The 14,892-nt window shown below is 44.0% G+C and overlaps 2 protein-coding genes across 2 annotated transcripts in view; one reads left to right on the top strand and one right to left on the bottom strand.

Moving 5' to 3' along the window:
• Positions 1-603: 603 nt before the first annotated feature.
• On the top strand, positions 604-9,677 carry LOC310817288 (uncharacterized protein). The gene is made up of 6 exons (XM_083687798.1): positions 604-744; positions 1,935-4,591; positions 4,918-5,011; positions 5,859-5,908; positions 6,232-6,307; positions 6,422-9,677. The coding sequence occupies exons 2-5, from the start codon at positions 1,940-1,942 to the stop codon at positions 6,277-6,279; spliced, it is 2,844 nt and encodes a 947-aa protein (XP_083543924.1). The 5' UTR covers positions 604-744; positions 1,935-1,939; the 3' UTR covers positions 6,280-6,307; positions 6,422-9,677.
• Positions 9,678-13,218: 3,541 nt separating this feature from the next.
• bsk146 (brain specific kinase 146) overlaps positions 13,219-14,892 on the bottom strand; it is a gene marked incomplete at both ends in the record, with an annotated part of 1,991 nt that continues 317 nt past the window's right edge. The window contains 3 exons of the mRNA XM_083688147.1: positions 13,219-13,935; positions 14,226-14,417; positions 14,629-14,831. Coding sequence (XP_083544273.1) covers positions 13,219-13,935; positions 14,226-14,417; positions 14,629-14,831 — 1,112 coding nt within the window. The remainder of the gene's footprint in view (positions 13,936-14,225; positions 14,418-14,628; positions 14,832-14,892) is intronic.

The raw sequence follows: 14,892 nt of genomic DNA, 5'->3' as shown, positions 1-14,892 counted from the left end.
GTGAGTTTCCTGAAAGCTTTAGCAGTCATACCATTTGTTTTGGTTCATTTCCCAGTACACGATCCTAGTGCTATGAAGCTTTCGAGAAACTCAGACCGGACCACTGATCTATACTGATGATGAGTATATAGATACTTGGACAAGATCTCTAGGCCTATGCTCAGTGTCTTTCTCCACATGCCCATGTTATGGCATTTGCTTTCCTAATTCCCATAACCTCAAATTAAAGGGGTTATATGTGTTACAACACAAACTATACTAAATAAAACGTTTTATGGCCTTTTGTGACTCACCCATCACTACTTATAGACCTATCAATTAGGCCTTTGACTGACCTGGCTGCCCTTCATGGGAAATTAACCTCTTTTAAGCATTATAACTTATAATTATATTATATCATTCATTATAAAGCAACATGTCATGTTAATTCCCACCCTCGTATACTCGCATCAAACTGTGAAACATCACAGATTCATGCCTTGAACACAGCTCAATTTTCTCCCATAATGCTTCACTCTGATCGCCAGCTGACAAGTGCTGTTCTTGAAGTGCAGCTCACGCGCGGAGAAAGAACTGTGTTCAGGAAAAGTACATGGGTTTTTCATTAAATCATTCTATGTGACATTTTTTCCCCCTCTATTTAGCGTTCTGGGATGTCAGAGGCAGATGGAATCTTGAACGAAATGTTGGGTGGGACATACTCCTGAATTTGACGTTCTAAAGCCCCCACTCCCTCCCGTTGGGGTAAGTTTCGATCTCCGGTAGCGCAGTATGCTCCCTCTTTTGTTTCATCTGGGTCGTTAGCTATGACGGGCCTACCAAGCTGGCTTGCTAGCTAGCTAACGTTAGCGAGGAAACCAGCGAGGCTAAGATTTTAGTTATTTCATCGATTCATCATCCTGATCCTGCTGTGCTGTTTGGGAAGACCCCCCCCCCCCAGTTCAATATGTATTGTATTCAGCTCGGTAGCTAAATTATTTATTATTACTGACACATTATTTCACAATAAGCTAACGTTGCCAAATCAGATGCAGATTAATTTATCATCACAGTATCTAGTGTGGTGTAGGAGCAGACAGTCGAAGCTGTACTGTAATGCGGTATGCTGTAGCTACCTAACGTTAGCTACTTGTAGGGAAAGCTAACCAGTTAGCTATCTGCCTGTAGAACACAACTTCTAGTGACTAAATCAAAAATGATTTGCTAAAATGGCTTACTGTCGTGTAGATGAGTTTTCTAGTTCCTGGCTAGTTGCATTTGAGTTGCATTATTCCGTGCGGATTATCCCTGACGCCAGAAATGTAAATATTTTAGGATAGCACGTCTGTCAGTGTCAGCTGTCATTGGAAAGTTCATTAGCTACGATTATAAAGTTAGACAGCTATTTGTGAAGGCGAAATATGATTAAATACATTTTCGTAAGAAGTTGTCAACTTTTGATATCACGTATTTCCGAGGGAAGACTTTTCCCGAAATTCGCTTGCCTTGGGTTAGGGTGCGCAACTTTGTTGCAATATCGATGTAGTTGTTTGTAAATAGTAGAATAATTTGCCTCTAGCGCAGGTACAATCCACGAGACGAGTGTGGAACGTTATATTCAAACTCGCGCAGACAAAGCTTACCAACATATTTGATTTTTTTCAAAAACAACGGGAAAAAAATGCTAGCTAAATTTCGTAGCCTTTGTTGAATTGTGGACTGATGGACTGAGTCAGCATTTATTTATCGAAGGGTAAATGTCAAGTTTATCTTGCGTTGATTATAAGTTAGCATTTGTTGCAAATAAGTATTTGTTTAACTGAACAATGCTATTCTAACGAATGTGGTGTCTAACGTCAATGTGTGTAGATAATGTGCGTTTTTCTAAGAATTACATTGTCCTATCAATAGTTGCAATGTAGCTAACTTGCTTTCATGTTTCTGTTCTATTTCAGTTGCTATGGATCAGCCACCCGGGAACTCGGAATCTTCCCAGCCTCAAGACCTTTCGTCCACCTGTAGCCTCCCCACTGTGATCGACCTGACCAGGAATGGTGAGGAATGTCTCCTGAGAGCCAACTCCATGGAGGCCTTACGGGTGGTCAAGCCCCCCAGCTGGTACCCTAACTCTGGGAGCAACAAAGGACTACCGTTCCCGGTGGAGACTGACTCCGATCATAGGCTCCAGGCCGGAGATCAGATACAACCAGACAATGCCTTCTCCAACACTACAGTCACTCTCTCCTATGTGAGCAGGTCTCATGTGTTCTCCACCCACGACACTCTCTCTCAACATTCACCACTGTATGGCGTACCATCTATCAGCAAGTTCTCTCTCCACCCCTCAGATAAGGGGGTTGGGGAGACAGGTGGGGCACTTTGCATGGAGATGGATCAACACTACCTACAGCAGGTGGATGGGCCTCTTGACCTTGCGTCACAGTCTGAACTCTTTCAGTCGATATCCTCAGCTCAGGTGGCGAGTGAGGCTGTGGCAGGAGTTTGTCTAATGCAACAGTCTCATGAAATCAGTGGTGGGTGTGTTGCTAGTAATGGTGTTGTGGACAAATGCAAGCCTCAACAAAGAGGGATGGAACACAGCCTTTCTCAGGATACAGAAAACCATGGAGGTTTGCTAAATGGTAGCAGCTGGTCCAATTCTGGAATTTGTGTTGAGTCCTCAGCAGAGCTCCTCACTACAGACATGGCAGAGAGACAAAAAAGAGACAATTCGGAAGTGCTGTTCCTCATCTCCAGAACTGAGGAGCCTGTTGTCGTACAGGACAGCAGGAGTCACAGAACTCTCTGTTCTCTGAGTAGGGAGTACATCAGCCCTCTGGAGGATCCCGTATCCCCATCTGCTACCTCACTGGATGACGTGGAGGAAGTCTTTATCCTGCCACAGACCTCCAGCTCTCCCAGTGCTGAGAACTCCTTTGGGGATGAGGCTGCCGACACCAGCTGGGATGAGCTGGAAAGAGGTGGGCCTGGTGTACTGGCAGGACAGGGGACAATGTCTGATAGTGATGGTAATACACCAAGGTTAGATACCAGCAATGTCTATCAGCAGCCAGTACATACACGCAAGACCGCTTTAGAGCCTGTTGTTGACTGTACAGGAGTTAGTACTGTGCCAGAAGTTTTAGAAAAGCAACCCAAGGAAAACGATACCACTCAATTAAATGGAAATGTGAGAGTAGAGCAGAAGATATGTCAAAGGAAAAAACTCCCTCCACGCATCGGGAGAGGAACTAGGTTAGAAGCCATAGTTATGAACATCAACCCCAACTGGTATAAAGTGTCAAGTCGTGTCAGAGCCCCTAAGAAAACGAAGGCATCCCAGACCCAGACCATTGAATTGAAAGCTGTTAGTCCCAAAAAGGAGACCTCACCTGTCAGGAAAAATGAAGTCCAAGAGAAAGCTTCTCATTCAGAGAGAGAGACCAAACTAAAGGCAACAATTCCACTGAAAGGGGAGATGGAAAGCATTAACACAGACACTTACAAAGAGTCTACCTCAGATTCTGAAAACACCAGTTTTTCCAAATACCCACACAACAGCACATCTCCAAAAACATCCAGCCCTCCGTCTGTTTTAGACAAGGAGTCAGAGAAAGAGTCAGAACACATGTCATGTCCAGATGTCTCCCCTGAGGTGGATCTATTGACAATATCACCACCGTCAGAAGCATGCCAGAAAAGCCCTGCTAAGCATAAAGGTAAATCTAAAGCCTCTCCTACTGCCAAAACTAAGGCGACCCCTGCTCCCAAGAGGAAACGGAAAAAACATCAACCTGGACCTGGGCAGTCCTCCATGTTCTCCCCAATGGAGCCTGAGATCAAGTTGAAGTATGTCAACTACAAGGAGGAGAAAAGGGAACTGAGGGTAGACAACTTCTCTCCGTTCATCCATGTGGAGCGCAAGCAGTCCTCCCCCCCCAGCTGTACTGTCATCAACTACCCTGAGGAGGAGAGGCCAAGGTTGAAGAAGGGCCAGCAGCAGCAGCATGGAGGGTTTATCCCTGGTGCGATCCCCACCACCTCATGCCTGCAGCTAGGACGAGTCTCCACCCAGCGTCAGTACCACAGCACCCTGGTTTGCTGCCTCTGTGGTAGGTCAGCTAACGCTATGGACCTGGGGGACCTCCATGGGCCCTACTACCCAGAGGGCTACAGACCCAGTGCTAAAACCCCAACCAGAACACTGGGCCTTAAAGGACAAGAGGAGGAGGAGGAGGAGGATGGGTACAGTGACTCAGACTCCTCCTGCAGTGTTCGAGGCAGGGGGAGGAAGTGTGCTCTGCCCCCAGGCGCCAGGGCCCACAGACCAGGCCCCTGGCTGAAGCAGAAAGCCCTGTTAGGGAACAACCATAGATGGACCAGCGATAGTGACCCCTCCGGCAGCCCTGCAGCTAAGCAGGCCAGGACTGAGCCTGTTGATGCTGCTGATGCTGCTGTGCCGATGGAGGACTGGTACAGCCCTCCCGTGGTGCCCCTGGAGCCCTGTGAGTACTGGCTCCACGAGGACTGCAGCATATGGTCAGCAGGTGTGTTCCTGGTGAAGGGGAAGGTCTACGGTCTGGAGGAGGCTGTCAAGGTGGCCCATGAGACGGTAAGGCTGTCGTCTAAGAGAAGTTATGTTCTTTTTTTCGCCACAGGGTTGCGTTTTCAAGTGGCTAATATGTCTGTTTAAAGTGTAGCCATAGACATGATTTATGGTTACTTAGAGTGTATGTGCAATTTAAGATTTTGGTTTTATCTATGAATCTTTCTTATCTATGTTTTTATTTTATTAGCAGTTTTTCTCCTGTTGTAGTCATCTATATATCAAACAATATATTTATAACTAGGCCTCTGTTTCAAGCTGGAAATTGTTGCATGGCAGTTAGCCTTTGGTCTATGCCTGTCCTAGTTCCAGTTCCTCTCTTTATGTTTCAGATGTGTACCCGCTGCCATGAGACAGGTGCCACACTGGGTTGTTTCTTCAAAGGCTGCCCCAACAAATATCACTACAGGTGTTCTCTACAGTCAGGTGTGTGTATAGTGTGTGTGGCAGGGTATAGAGGTCCCCAAATCAGTGTTTTTGAAGCCTAGACATAGAGCTAGTCAGGAAGCAGAGGGTCGGCCCATCTACTGGTTAGGGACAGGTTAAACACTGGCTCTGTGGTTCTGGAGGAGTGTAATGTGTGTCCTCTGTGATAAAGCTCCTGTGCTAAAGCAGGATTGTGTGTCCCCCATCCCTGCTCGGATGGCAGGGTGTCGACACCTGTTAGACTTACAGCCACCAGCTGCTTACGTCACCAGCCGCTCCTCTCACATCTGACTCTGCACAGCAAACATGTCCCAGCCTGAGACTTGCAGTAGAGAGAAAACAGCTACTCTGTAGAGCAAAATTAAACCCAAGAGTGCCTGCCGCTGTTTGTCGTGTGCCAAGGGTTTCAGACCTGGGAGTCTGGGTCTATGTTAACAAATTGTTTGGCATTTGAGTGCCACAGACAGTGATGTGAGATTGAAAATGTCAGTTCCAGGAATTCTCTCTCTGATTATCTGACCTTGGAAAAGGAACACCATTGCTGCTAGCATCTGTATCTGAAAAGGACCACTAGCCTTTTTTTTTTTGCAGATTCTCTGCAGCTGCTCACATCCCCCACTCGGTGTGATAGGGCGATGTTTCAGCTGAAGGGTAGTTCTAAAATGGCAATGCCACCCAGAGGATTGTGTGTGTTGGGTCTGTAAATAGCTGTTCTGAGTTGCGTGGCGTGTAGCAGGGTCTTTATGTTACATCCGTATCCTGTTCATGCATGTGTGGGACAGTCTGCTCCTGAGCCAGTTCATGAATCACACTGCTTGTATTGATTTATGCATTCTTGTCTTTGCAGATTGTGTACTCAACGAAGAGAACTTCTCCATGAAATGTACAAAGCACAAAGTATGGATCGTTGGCTCTTTCATCAATACCTTATTGTTCTTTTCAGTTTTGACTTGTATGTCATTTTTGATACATCTGTGTGTGCTGTGTATTGTGAATACCTCCACTCAGAACTTCTGTAACAAATGTGGACTTGATATTGACATTTCGCCAACGATTTTGTAATCCCATTTTAAACGTGTTCTATCATTAAAACAGAATATTGCTTCACCCCTGCTGACTCATGCTTACAATACAGAATAGCTACGAACTGACTGACTAACACAGATCTGCTGCTGGGATTCCAGTAAACTGATCTCTCCATGATGTGTTTTCCTCCCTAGAACAAGTCATTCAAAGGCTCATCTGGGAACAGAAGGGACAGCAGGTGATGAAACCAGCAGGGATACTCTTCACACGGTTAGTTAGTACTGTCTGCTTTGCTCTTAAACGTCTTTTGAATATCTATATGTCCCTCGGAACTTAGAGGAATCACTTGTGCTTCTGTGTGTCACATCTGTTACTTTTTTGCAGGATTTCCTCCTGTTAGTCTGGTAACCGTGGTGATGGTGGAACACTGTCCTCTGACTGACAGCCTGGCTCCAGTGGAATACAAACACCCACAAACCTTAAACCTTCACTTTCCACTTCCATCTATCTGTCCTTTTCCCTCCCTCACTACGGAATGCACCAACTGAGAAGAGAGTACGGCTGCCGGATGCCATGCCACCTCTCAATCCTCTCTAATGGTACTGTCAACAGTGACTGCTAGATGGGGCCAATGAGAAACAGAGGACGTTTCAGAGCGGGGCCCAAAGACAAGGTCACGGTTCGATCCAAGAAAAATGTTTTCACTTCACTTACAATGCACGCTAAAGTTGTGCTGTTGCTTCGTAATTATTTATGAGGAGGTTTTTTCCCTTTTTGAATTGAAATGTTAATAACACAATTTGAGATATTTAATTTTGTAAAGCGTTGTAAGTATGTGATTATATTTGGCTTATTTATTTCCAGGGAATGTTGTGGGTTTGTTTTTGCAATTGACCTGGAAGTTTGTTTGTCTGTCTTAAGTTATTTGTAAGCTTACTCTATGCTGAGTTAGAGGGAATGCTGGTTGCATAGGGAGGTGTAGAGACGGGGCAGAATGATCTTGGATCGACCTTGAGTTTCTCTACTGAACAATGTCTCTGACAGGTACCTACATTATTCATAATTATTTTTAAAACATTACAAGACACAGTCGACAGGGTTTTACTTCAAAAGAAACCAGCATTGTTTTCATTACATATGATCATAGCATCATATTTTATTTACAGAGATGGGCAGGAATGGCAAGTCCAGAAATTAAACTGATAAACTTGCACTTTCTTTTTGTTGGCCCAGGTGATAGTGGATATGAAGAAAGAGTTATTGAGGGAACTGTACACTGTGGTTGTATATTCATCTTTTGAATGTACTTTTCCCAAACGAGGGATGTTGCAGCAAGCACTTTGGAGTGGCTCATGCCATATGTAAATGTTCAGTCCTTTGCCATGGCTGCAGTATTATCTCCACAGCGGACTCACCCCTGTGTAACTGGTCCAGGCCCTCCTACATTGTTCTGTTGATATCATCAGTAGATAGAACCTCCTCATCTTTGTCATTTCATTGATGACATGGCCATATCTCACTATCAAAGATGAGACCATGTTGGATTTCTGTTGGCTTATAGCACTTTGTCCATTTGCTTTATGCTTGAATGTGTACTGTACCTCAGACTGAGACATGTTCCTCAGTAGAAAGATGGTTTACTGTCCATAGCAGGGGAGGCTGGTGGAGGCAGAAATCTGAGGAATGGCTCATTGTAGTGCATGGAGGAATGCTATCAAACGTGTTCCGTTGCATGCACTAAAATGAGCCGTCCACCAATTTCTACCTCCCCAGGCCCCAGCAACCTCAGTATTGGCTGTCTCAAATGATACAAGGAGGCACTGGCACAGCCAGTGTTGAGAGGTAGGCCTAGTAAGAATAGTTTCTCATTTGATAGGTGCATTTGTCTGTAACATGTGGTCAAAGCAGACTTGGTTGGTCTTTGAAGCAAAGTGATTCTGATTGGACATCACTAGTCATCTGTCTGCTCTTGGCTTTCCTCTTGTTTTATTCTGAGATTCATCACACAAGTGGATTTTTAGGATTCAGTTTTATTTTCTTGAAATACATTTGCAACAAAATATTGATACTTTCTGACTAAAGTATTGTACCCTACATTTACATTATTTGTATGAAGACGGGCACACAGTTTTTGACTGGACCTTTCATGGAAGTTGTCTGTAAATTCCAACAAGTATTGGCAGTCAGTGTCACAGAGATATTGTAAGGTTTTTATTTTTTTATTTTTTTTTATACATTGACAGTCTTACCAGGTACCTTTTAGTGACGTCAGAATGGCCATTAATACACGCACCACCTTATCTCTTGTCTGCTCTGTCTGTGTTTCTCTGTTAGACTACACTGATGCATTTTCCTCCAGAACTTTCTAAAAGCCTTATCAGAACTACTGGAGCCCTGTTGTTTACTCCTCACCAGCTTCTGTGCAAAGACAAATCAGTGGATGTACATGGCCTTCTGTTGGACCTCCACAGCACTAGGACAGCTTGCGTGCACCTTTTGCTGCACACAGATCGCAATAGGTGGGGGACGGGCTCATTGTAACGCATGGAAAGGAATGAGGAATGGTAAACATGAAATGTGTGTTTGATACCATTCTTCATTCCGTTCCATGCATTACAGTGAGCGCATCCTCCGATTTCTCCCTCCACCAGCCACACACACACACCGGTCAGACAGTGGTCTAGGGCTAAGCAGAGCTATAGTAGTTCATAAAGTATACTGATCCCACTCTCGGATGATTTCCTTGAACTGCCTAGGGATAGGAGCTAGGAGTCCATGTGGGATTAGGCATAAGTCTGTCAGGTTCTTGTGCATTTAGACAAGTCGATGTGATCAGTGTTGGTGATGTCTGTTTGGACTCAGTGTCTGTGTGTACTTCTGCATAGTAACAGTAGGGGCAGTGTTGTGCTATCTAGCTGAGATCAGTGTGAAAGTCTATACAGGGTGACTAGACTAGCAGTGATAGAATGTTACAGCGATCTGCTGCTCCCAGAGAACAGATTGCAGGCGATATTCATCCAAATCTCCTCGACCTTGAGCACCACATCTGTCATACTGTGCCATCGTGTCTCTATGTTTCTGTGTATGTAGCAGTGAAACTGACTTTGTCAAAGACTAAAATGGGACACACACTGATGTTGTTTCATCCAGCCCTTACCCTCCCCACTGCTGTTTATTTAATCAAACTGATGCATTGTACCAAATATGGCTTTTGGAATCTAATTTTCATTGTTGTAAAATGTATTTAGTTTGTAATATTGTTTCCATGTCTAAATCTCAGGGCTGAGTCTCGAATGATTTGATTTTTTCTGTTTCTTGTTTTGTTTGTTTTTTATTTTGGCCTAGGATATTTATCACACATTGACTGGAGCAATGCTACAACTAGCAAAACATTGATCACAACAAATGCAATGCGTTGGCTACTGGTATAACCTACTCACCACATTCCAATGCCTCCTACATGTTGTATGTTGTCAAGGGTGTTTGGGGTAACATTTGAGGACTGCCAGCACCAATGTCATTTCTTTTATTTTCCTCTTTATTTTAAGGCAACTTTACAGATGCTATTTTGTACTGTGTGTTTTACCTCTGGTTGTCAGAGGATATGTAATTGTAAAAATAAATATTTTGTTGAACCCCGTTTTGTGTGTGAGCTTCAATTGATTTGATTTATTTTGTCTGTAATATAGTTATCCCTGGATGGGGATTCTGCATTTCCATCCCTAGTCATAGGATTTTATGGACTAGGGATGTTTACAGTGTCCTATAGAAAACATTTACATCACCACTTTATCAAAACAAACATACCTCCGGGTGCTGGCAGAGAGATGCAATCACGTGATTCTGGGCTGTTGTGGTTGCTAACTAGCCTGCAGTGATATGATGTAATTTGTGGCAATCTGTGTATATCTTTTGGGATGTGTGTTGGAAATAAACACCTAGTCCCTTCCTGCAAGACTATACATACAGATCTAAAAAGTATAGGATAAGCATTAGTAATTGGATGATAATCTTACCCTCTCACCTACCCACCTACCTTTGAAGGTTTTGCTCTATTAAATATGTACAGTGTATCTGAAATTCTTTCAGATATATAGAAGTGCTAATGGGTTAGGGGCAAGGGCTCGATTTAGAATTCAGTAAGAGTCAAGGGAACAAACTCGAAGAACACAATTCGAACAAGAGTTTTCATTTTATTGTTGACTAAATCAGAGCTTACAGGAAGACAATTGTATTGCAAAGACAGAATCGGACACGAGTTCTAGCGCTGTGTTCATCTACTGAATAAAACTCCACTAAGATCATGTGGCGCATCAAAATATGTCACTGGACAAAAAAGACAAGGAACTCCATTTACACAACTTGCAACACATTACATCATGATACATTTGCAGAAACCTCCGGTTCCAACTACAGCTACAGCAGTGGTCACTATTAACCCTGGTCCAGGAGAGCCACTGGGGGGGCAGGTTGTTACTGCAGGCTATCACTAACACACCTGATTCAACTAATGAACTACTCATCAAGACCTTAATCAGTTGAATGTAGTATGTTAGTGCCAGTGAAGATAGAAATCGGAGGACTCATTGTAATGCATGGAATGCATGATACCATTCCTCATTCCATCCCATGCATTACAATGAGCCTGTCCTCCGATGTCTGCCTCCACCAACCTCCCCTGGTTAGTGCTGAGATGGAATAAAAGCCTGCACACCCTGCAGCTCTCCAGGGCCGGGGGGGGGGGACACAGAACCTGCTGGAGAAACAACAACAACTACAGTCCCAACACAGATGGGTCATTGTTCCGAGTTAGAACACGATGAGGTCAGAGGTTGTCACAAGCTGTAGTCATCTGACTCCTTTTAAACACTGACCCAAGGCTGTTTTGTGCCCCCCCCCCCTCCCAAAAAATAAAATAAAATAGCTAGGGTTAGGGATTTGGGGGGGTTAAGCTGATCTGTGTCTAAAGACTACACCTGCCTTGTGTCTTGTGTGTGATTAGACTCAATAACACGATATCCACTAAAGACCATGGAACGGTTCACTGTTGGAAGATGTGAAGATGGTGAGGTAAAGTAACTTGCTGACTATTGTTCTACATTCATATGAGCTGTGAACTACAGCTTGTGACAGCAAAACAATAAACAGCTTCACACTACAGCTTCCCAGCACATACAGATTCATGCAGCTATGTCTGGACATCTCAACACACAAAATGCCCACTCTAAAGTGTCCCACTGCTTTTTGTATATTTTTTTTCCTTTATAACTTATTTTTGAATTTATAATGAGGAATTATTTTTTGTTATTATTCCTGATACTTAGCTTGGCAATGAAGTGAGAAAATCCTCCCTAGATTTCCGTCCTACTTCTCAAACTTGGCAATTTAGAAGCTACAGTTTCATCAAAGGAATCATTTTGTGTTCTCCTAACGCAGCAGTTTCAGCCAGTCTCAGCACAGGACTTCCATGCTCAGTAGCTTAGCTCTCTCCCTACTTCTCACATTGAATGAGATGGAAACACAACACCAACAGCTTACAAATACAACACATTGAATAAAAACTAACAATTATTGTTCTGTCAGATTTTTAGCCCTAGGTCGTCTCAAGAGATCATAACAACGGAATTTACTCTGGGACATTATGCAAGAAATTGTGCTACAGCAAAATTCCACATCACAACATTTGACATATTGTTTTTTTGTAAAGCCAGTTCAAATATTACTTAAAGATATGTTTTAGTTACTCATCATGCATTTTAAAAATGTGATTGTGTACATCTGCACTGTATTTTTCTGCTTTAATTCAAAACTCTAAATAATAATAAAAAAAATAAAATAAAAAAAATCCATCAATACTCATTAATCAGCATTAAGACAATTTAAAACAAAATAGCAACAATCAAATAAATTGAAAAAATATAGTTTTCCAACCATGAAGTAGATATGTTTGTTTGGAAACCGAAGGACATCAGGAGCATTCTATATTGACAGAAGCTCAGGGATATCTTGGCTTGCTGCCAATGGCCGAAATAAATTCTCAGTAAAATACATTGATCTAAATCAATGGCTTACGCTTTACCAACTGTTGGCCTTGAATGATCCGATATTGATATGTACATTATTCAACTAAAGAAAAAGCAGAAAAATAGGTATTTCACCAAACGTGTTGCACAAGACCAAGTGGATTTGGCACAAAGGTCCGGGGACTAAGATAGGTGGAACAGAAAACACCTAAAGCTAATTTACAAAAATCAATAGAAAAAATAGAATCTGAATATTTAGGCTTCAAATAAATAAAGTAAATCCGAAGGCAAAAAGAAAAAACATTTCCACCTAATCATATTTTCGATTCATACACACAGAATGTTCAGTGATACACACACTTACACACACGGTATCAGAGTTCACATTGCATTACAGTAAACATCAAAACTGTTCACTTTGATGTTATTCTTTTCTTTAAGGAACATTTTACAAGGTATTTCTCTGAGCTGTATTTAAGTCAGCTTCAAAAATACAAATCAAAAGAATGTCTCTCTTTTTCTCTTGGCTTTGTCAAAAATGATTCCCAGTCACCTCCTCTGTAGCTCTTTTTTGCTCTTTTTTGCTCCTTCAATTTCAGTCTTTTTTTTGCTGAAAATATTGCTTTAAGAAATACATTTTGGTGTTCTCAGGCTTTCTTGGTAACAGCATTTCAGGTAGAAACCTCCATTTAGTTTTTTTCTTGCCTGTTTGTGTTGCCACACTGGTTGGTTGATTGTTTAATAAATTGTGTTCTGCTTCACACAACAGTTTCAGAGGAGCAGTCTCTTTGAAAATGTTCCCCTAAAGAGCAACTGGCCTAGTGTAGGTGGAATTTGACCAAAAACTCACAAAGCCCATTGGCTTGACCACCGACATCAAACAGGATACCGAAAGGGTTAGTCTATTTCCTGTTTTGTCGTTTTTGCGTAATATTCATCTATTCGTTAAAGGTCCTCTCAAGTTTTTTAAAGAATAATACGTAATATGTAGTTTTTTTGTGCATGTTTGTATGAATGTGTGTGTGTGTGTGTGTGTGTCTGTGTGTGTGTGTGTGTGTGTCTGTGTGTGTGTGTGTGTGTGTGTGTGTGTTTGTGTGATTAAAATGTATCAGTGTGTCTGAGAAAACATAAAGAAGTGTTCATCCGTGCCCAGGTCTCTCAGACACAGATCTCGATGGGCGTGGCAACCAGTATGCGCCCCGCTGGTGAGTTGTTGTCTCTGGGCATGCGCTCATAGCTGTTGGTTGAAGACAGAGAGCTGGTGGTGGAAACAGACACAAAATGGTGCCCCCCTCCCGGTTCCATCAGCCCTCCCTTGGCACCCCCATTCCCTCTCTCCACAGACACGGGAGAGAGAGGAGACAGAGGAGAGAGAGGAGAGAGAGGAGAAAGAGTCTGCTGCTTCATCCTCTCCACAAGCATCTCCTCGTCCTCTTCTCCTGATGAAGATGAGGAACTCGTCCCATCCACATCCACCCTCACCCCTCCTCCCCTCTCTCTCTCCCCACCCCCTCCTCCATTTCCGTTGGTGTCTCCGTCCAGCATCCAGCAGTGACTGAAGTAGCCAAACACCTCCTTGACCGAGCAGCGCCTCTCCTGCTCCACGGAGAGAAGCCTCCGGAACATCCTCAGGGCCTGCTCGGTGAAGCGCCTCCACTGGGAGGGTACGGTGCCCGTCCGTCTCCTCTGCCAGCGGATGAACTCCTGGTAGAAGGAGTCGGAGGGCAGGGCCTTCTCCCAGGGAAAGTTGCCCGTCAGCATGCAGAAGAGGAGCACGCCGAAGGCCCACACATCAGTGCTGTAATCCACACAGAAGCCCTCGTGGCGGGAAGCATCACACAGTTCCGGGGCCGTGTAGGGGATAGTACCGCTCACCTGGGGCAGGGGGGAGGGAGGGGGGGGGAGCGGGGGAGGAGAAAGAGCGGACATGATTATAGTGCTTACAGTACCAATGTCATAAAGGACACCAGGAAGTAGTCCCCTGCCCTTCCCATAGGAGACATTCGTCCCAGTCACTTCACTTCAGTTCCATTCAATAGTGCACACTGCATACTACTATCCTAAATACTACATCTGGTAAGCCAGACCAGATATACAGATATACTTATCAATACAATCTTAAGATTTCCTTTTAGATTTCCTGACTCATCCCTGGGACCACTCACCCGCTTGACCGGTGAGCCCGCACGGCGAGTCATGCCAAAGTCTGACAGTTTGACCTTGCGGCACTCTCTGTCGAAGATGAGGATGTTCTCCGGCTTGATGTCACGGTGCACCAGCTTCTTACAGTGCAGGTAGTCCAGGGCAATGGCCACCTGGTGCACACAGCGCTTAGCAACAGCCTCAGGCAGACCCACCTGAGGGGAGAGAGAGAGCGGGGGGGGGGGGGGAGGCGGGGGGGGGGGCACACAGAGGGAGATCAGGACACCATACAACACTTTAAAAATACAACTAGAATTACATTTCCAGACTTCCAATGACATTCCACATCAGAACCATTTAGTAGTAAATATTCCCGGCATGATATCTCCAATGGAAGACTTGCAGATGGTGTTTTTTTCCCCCTACCTGTGGAGGAATGATGTCAAAGAGGTCCCCAGCCAGAGCGTACTCTTGTGCAAACACGTAGTATTCGTCAGTCTCGAAGGCTATACCAAACATGTTGATAATGAACGGGCAGGGAGACAGGTAGAGAGAGATGCTGTACTCCCTCAGGAAAGACTTCAGTTTGGTTGTCTTCTTCTTTAGGAACTTAAGGGCCATCTTGGTGCCTGAAGGGAAACATGGGAAAGAAAACACTTTATTCAGTAGGGGCAGGTGTTTGTTTGTGTG

This window comes from Argentina silus (assembly GCF_951799395.1).
Source record: "Argentina silus genome assembly, chromosome: 16".
Taxonomy (NCBI): Eukaryota; Metazoa; Chordata; class Actinopteri; order Argentiniformes; family Argentinidae; genus Argentina; species Argentina silus.
This window is presented reverse-complemented; position numbering and strand designations above follow the sequence as displayed.

Coding starts and splice junctions, on each gene's coding strand:
- LOC310817288 (XM_083687798.1), top strand. CDS start 1,940: ATGGATCAGCCACCCGGGAACTCGGAATCTTCCCAGCCTCAAGACCTT. Junction 4,592..4,917: donor TCAAGGTGGCCCATGAGACG/GTAAGGCTGTCG, acceptor TTTATGTTTCAG/ATGTGTACCCGCTGCCATGA. Junction 5,012..5,858: donor CAGGTGTTCTCTACAGTCAG/GTGTGTGTATAG, acceptor TTGTCTTTGCAG/ATTGTGTACTCAACGAAGAG.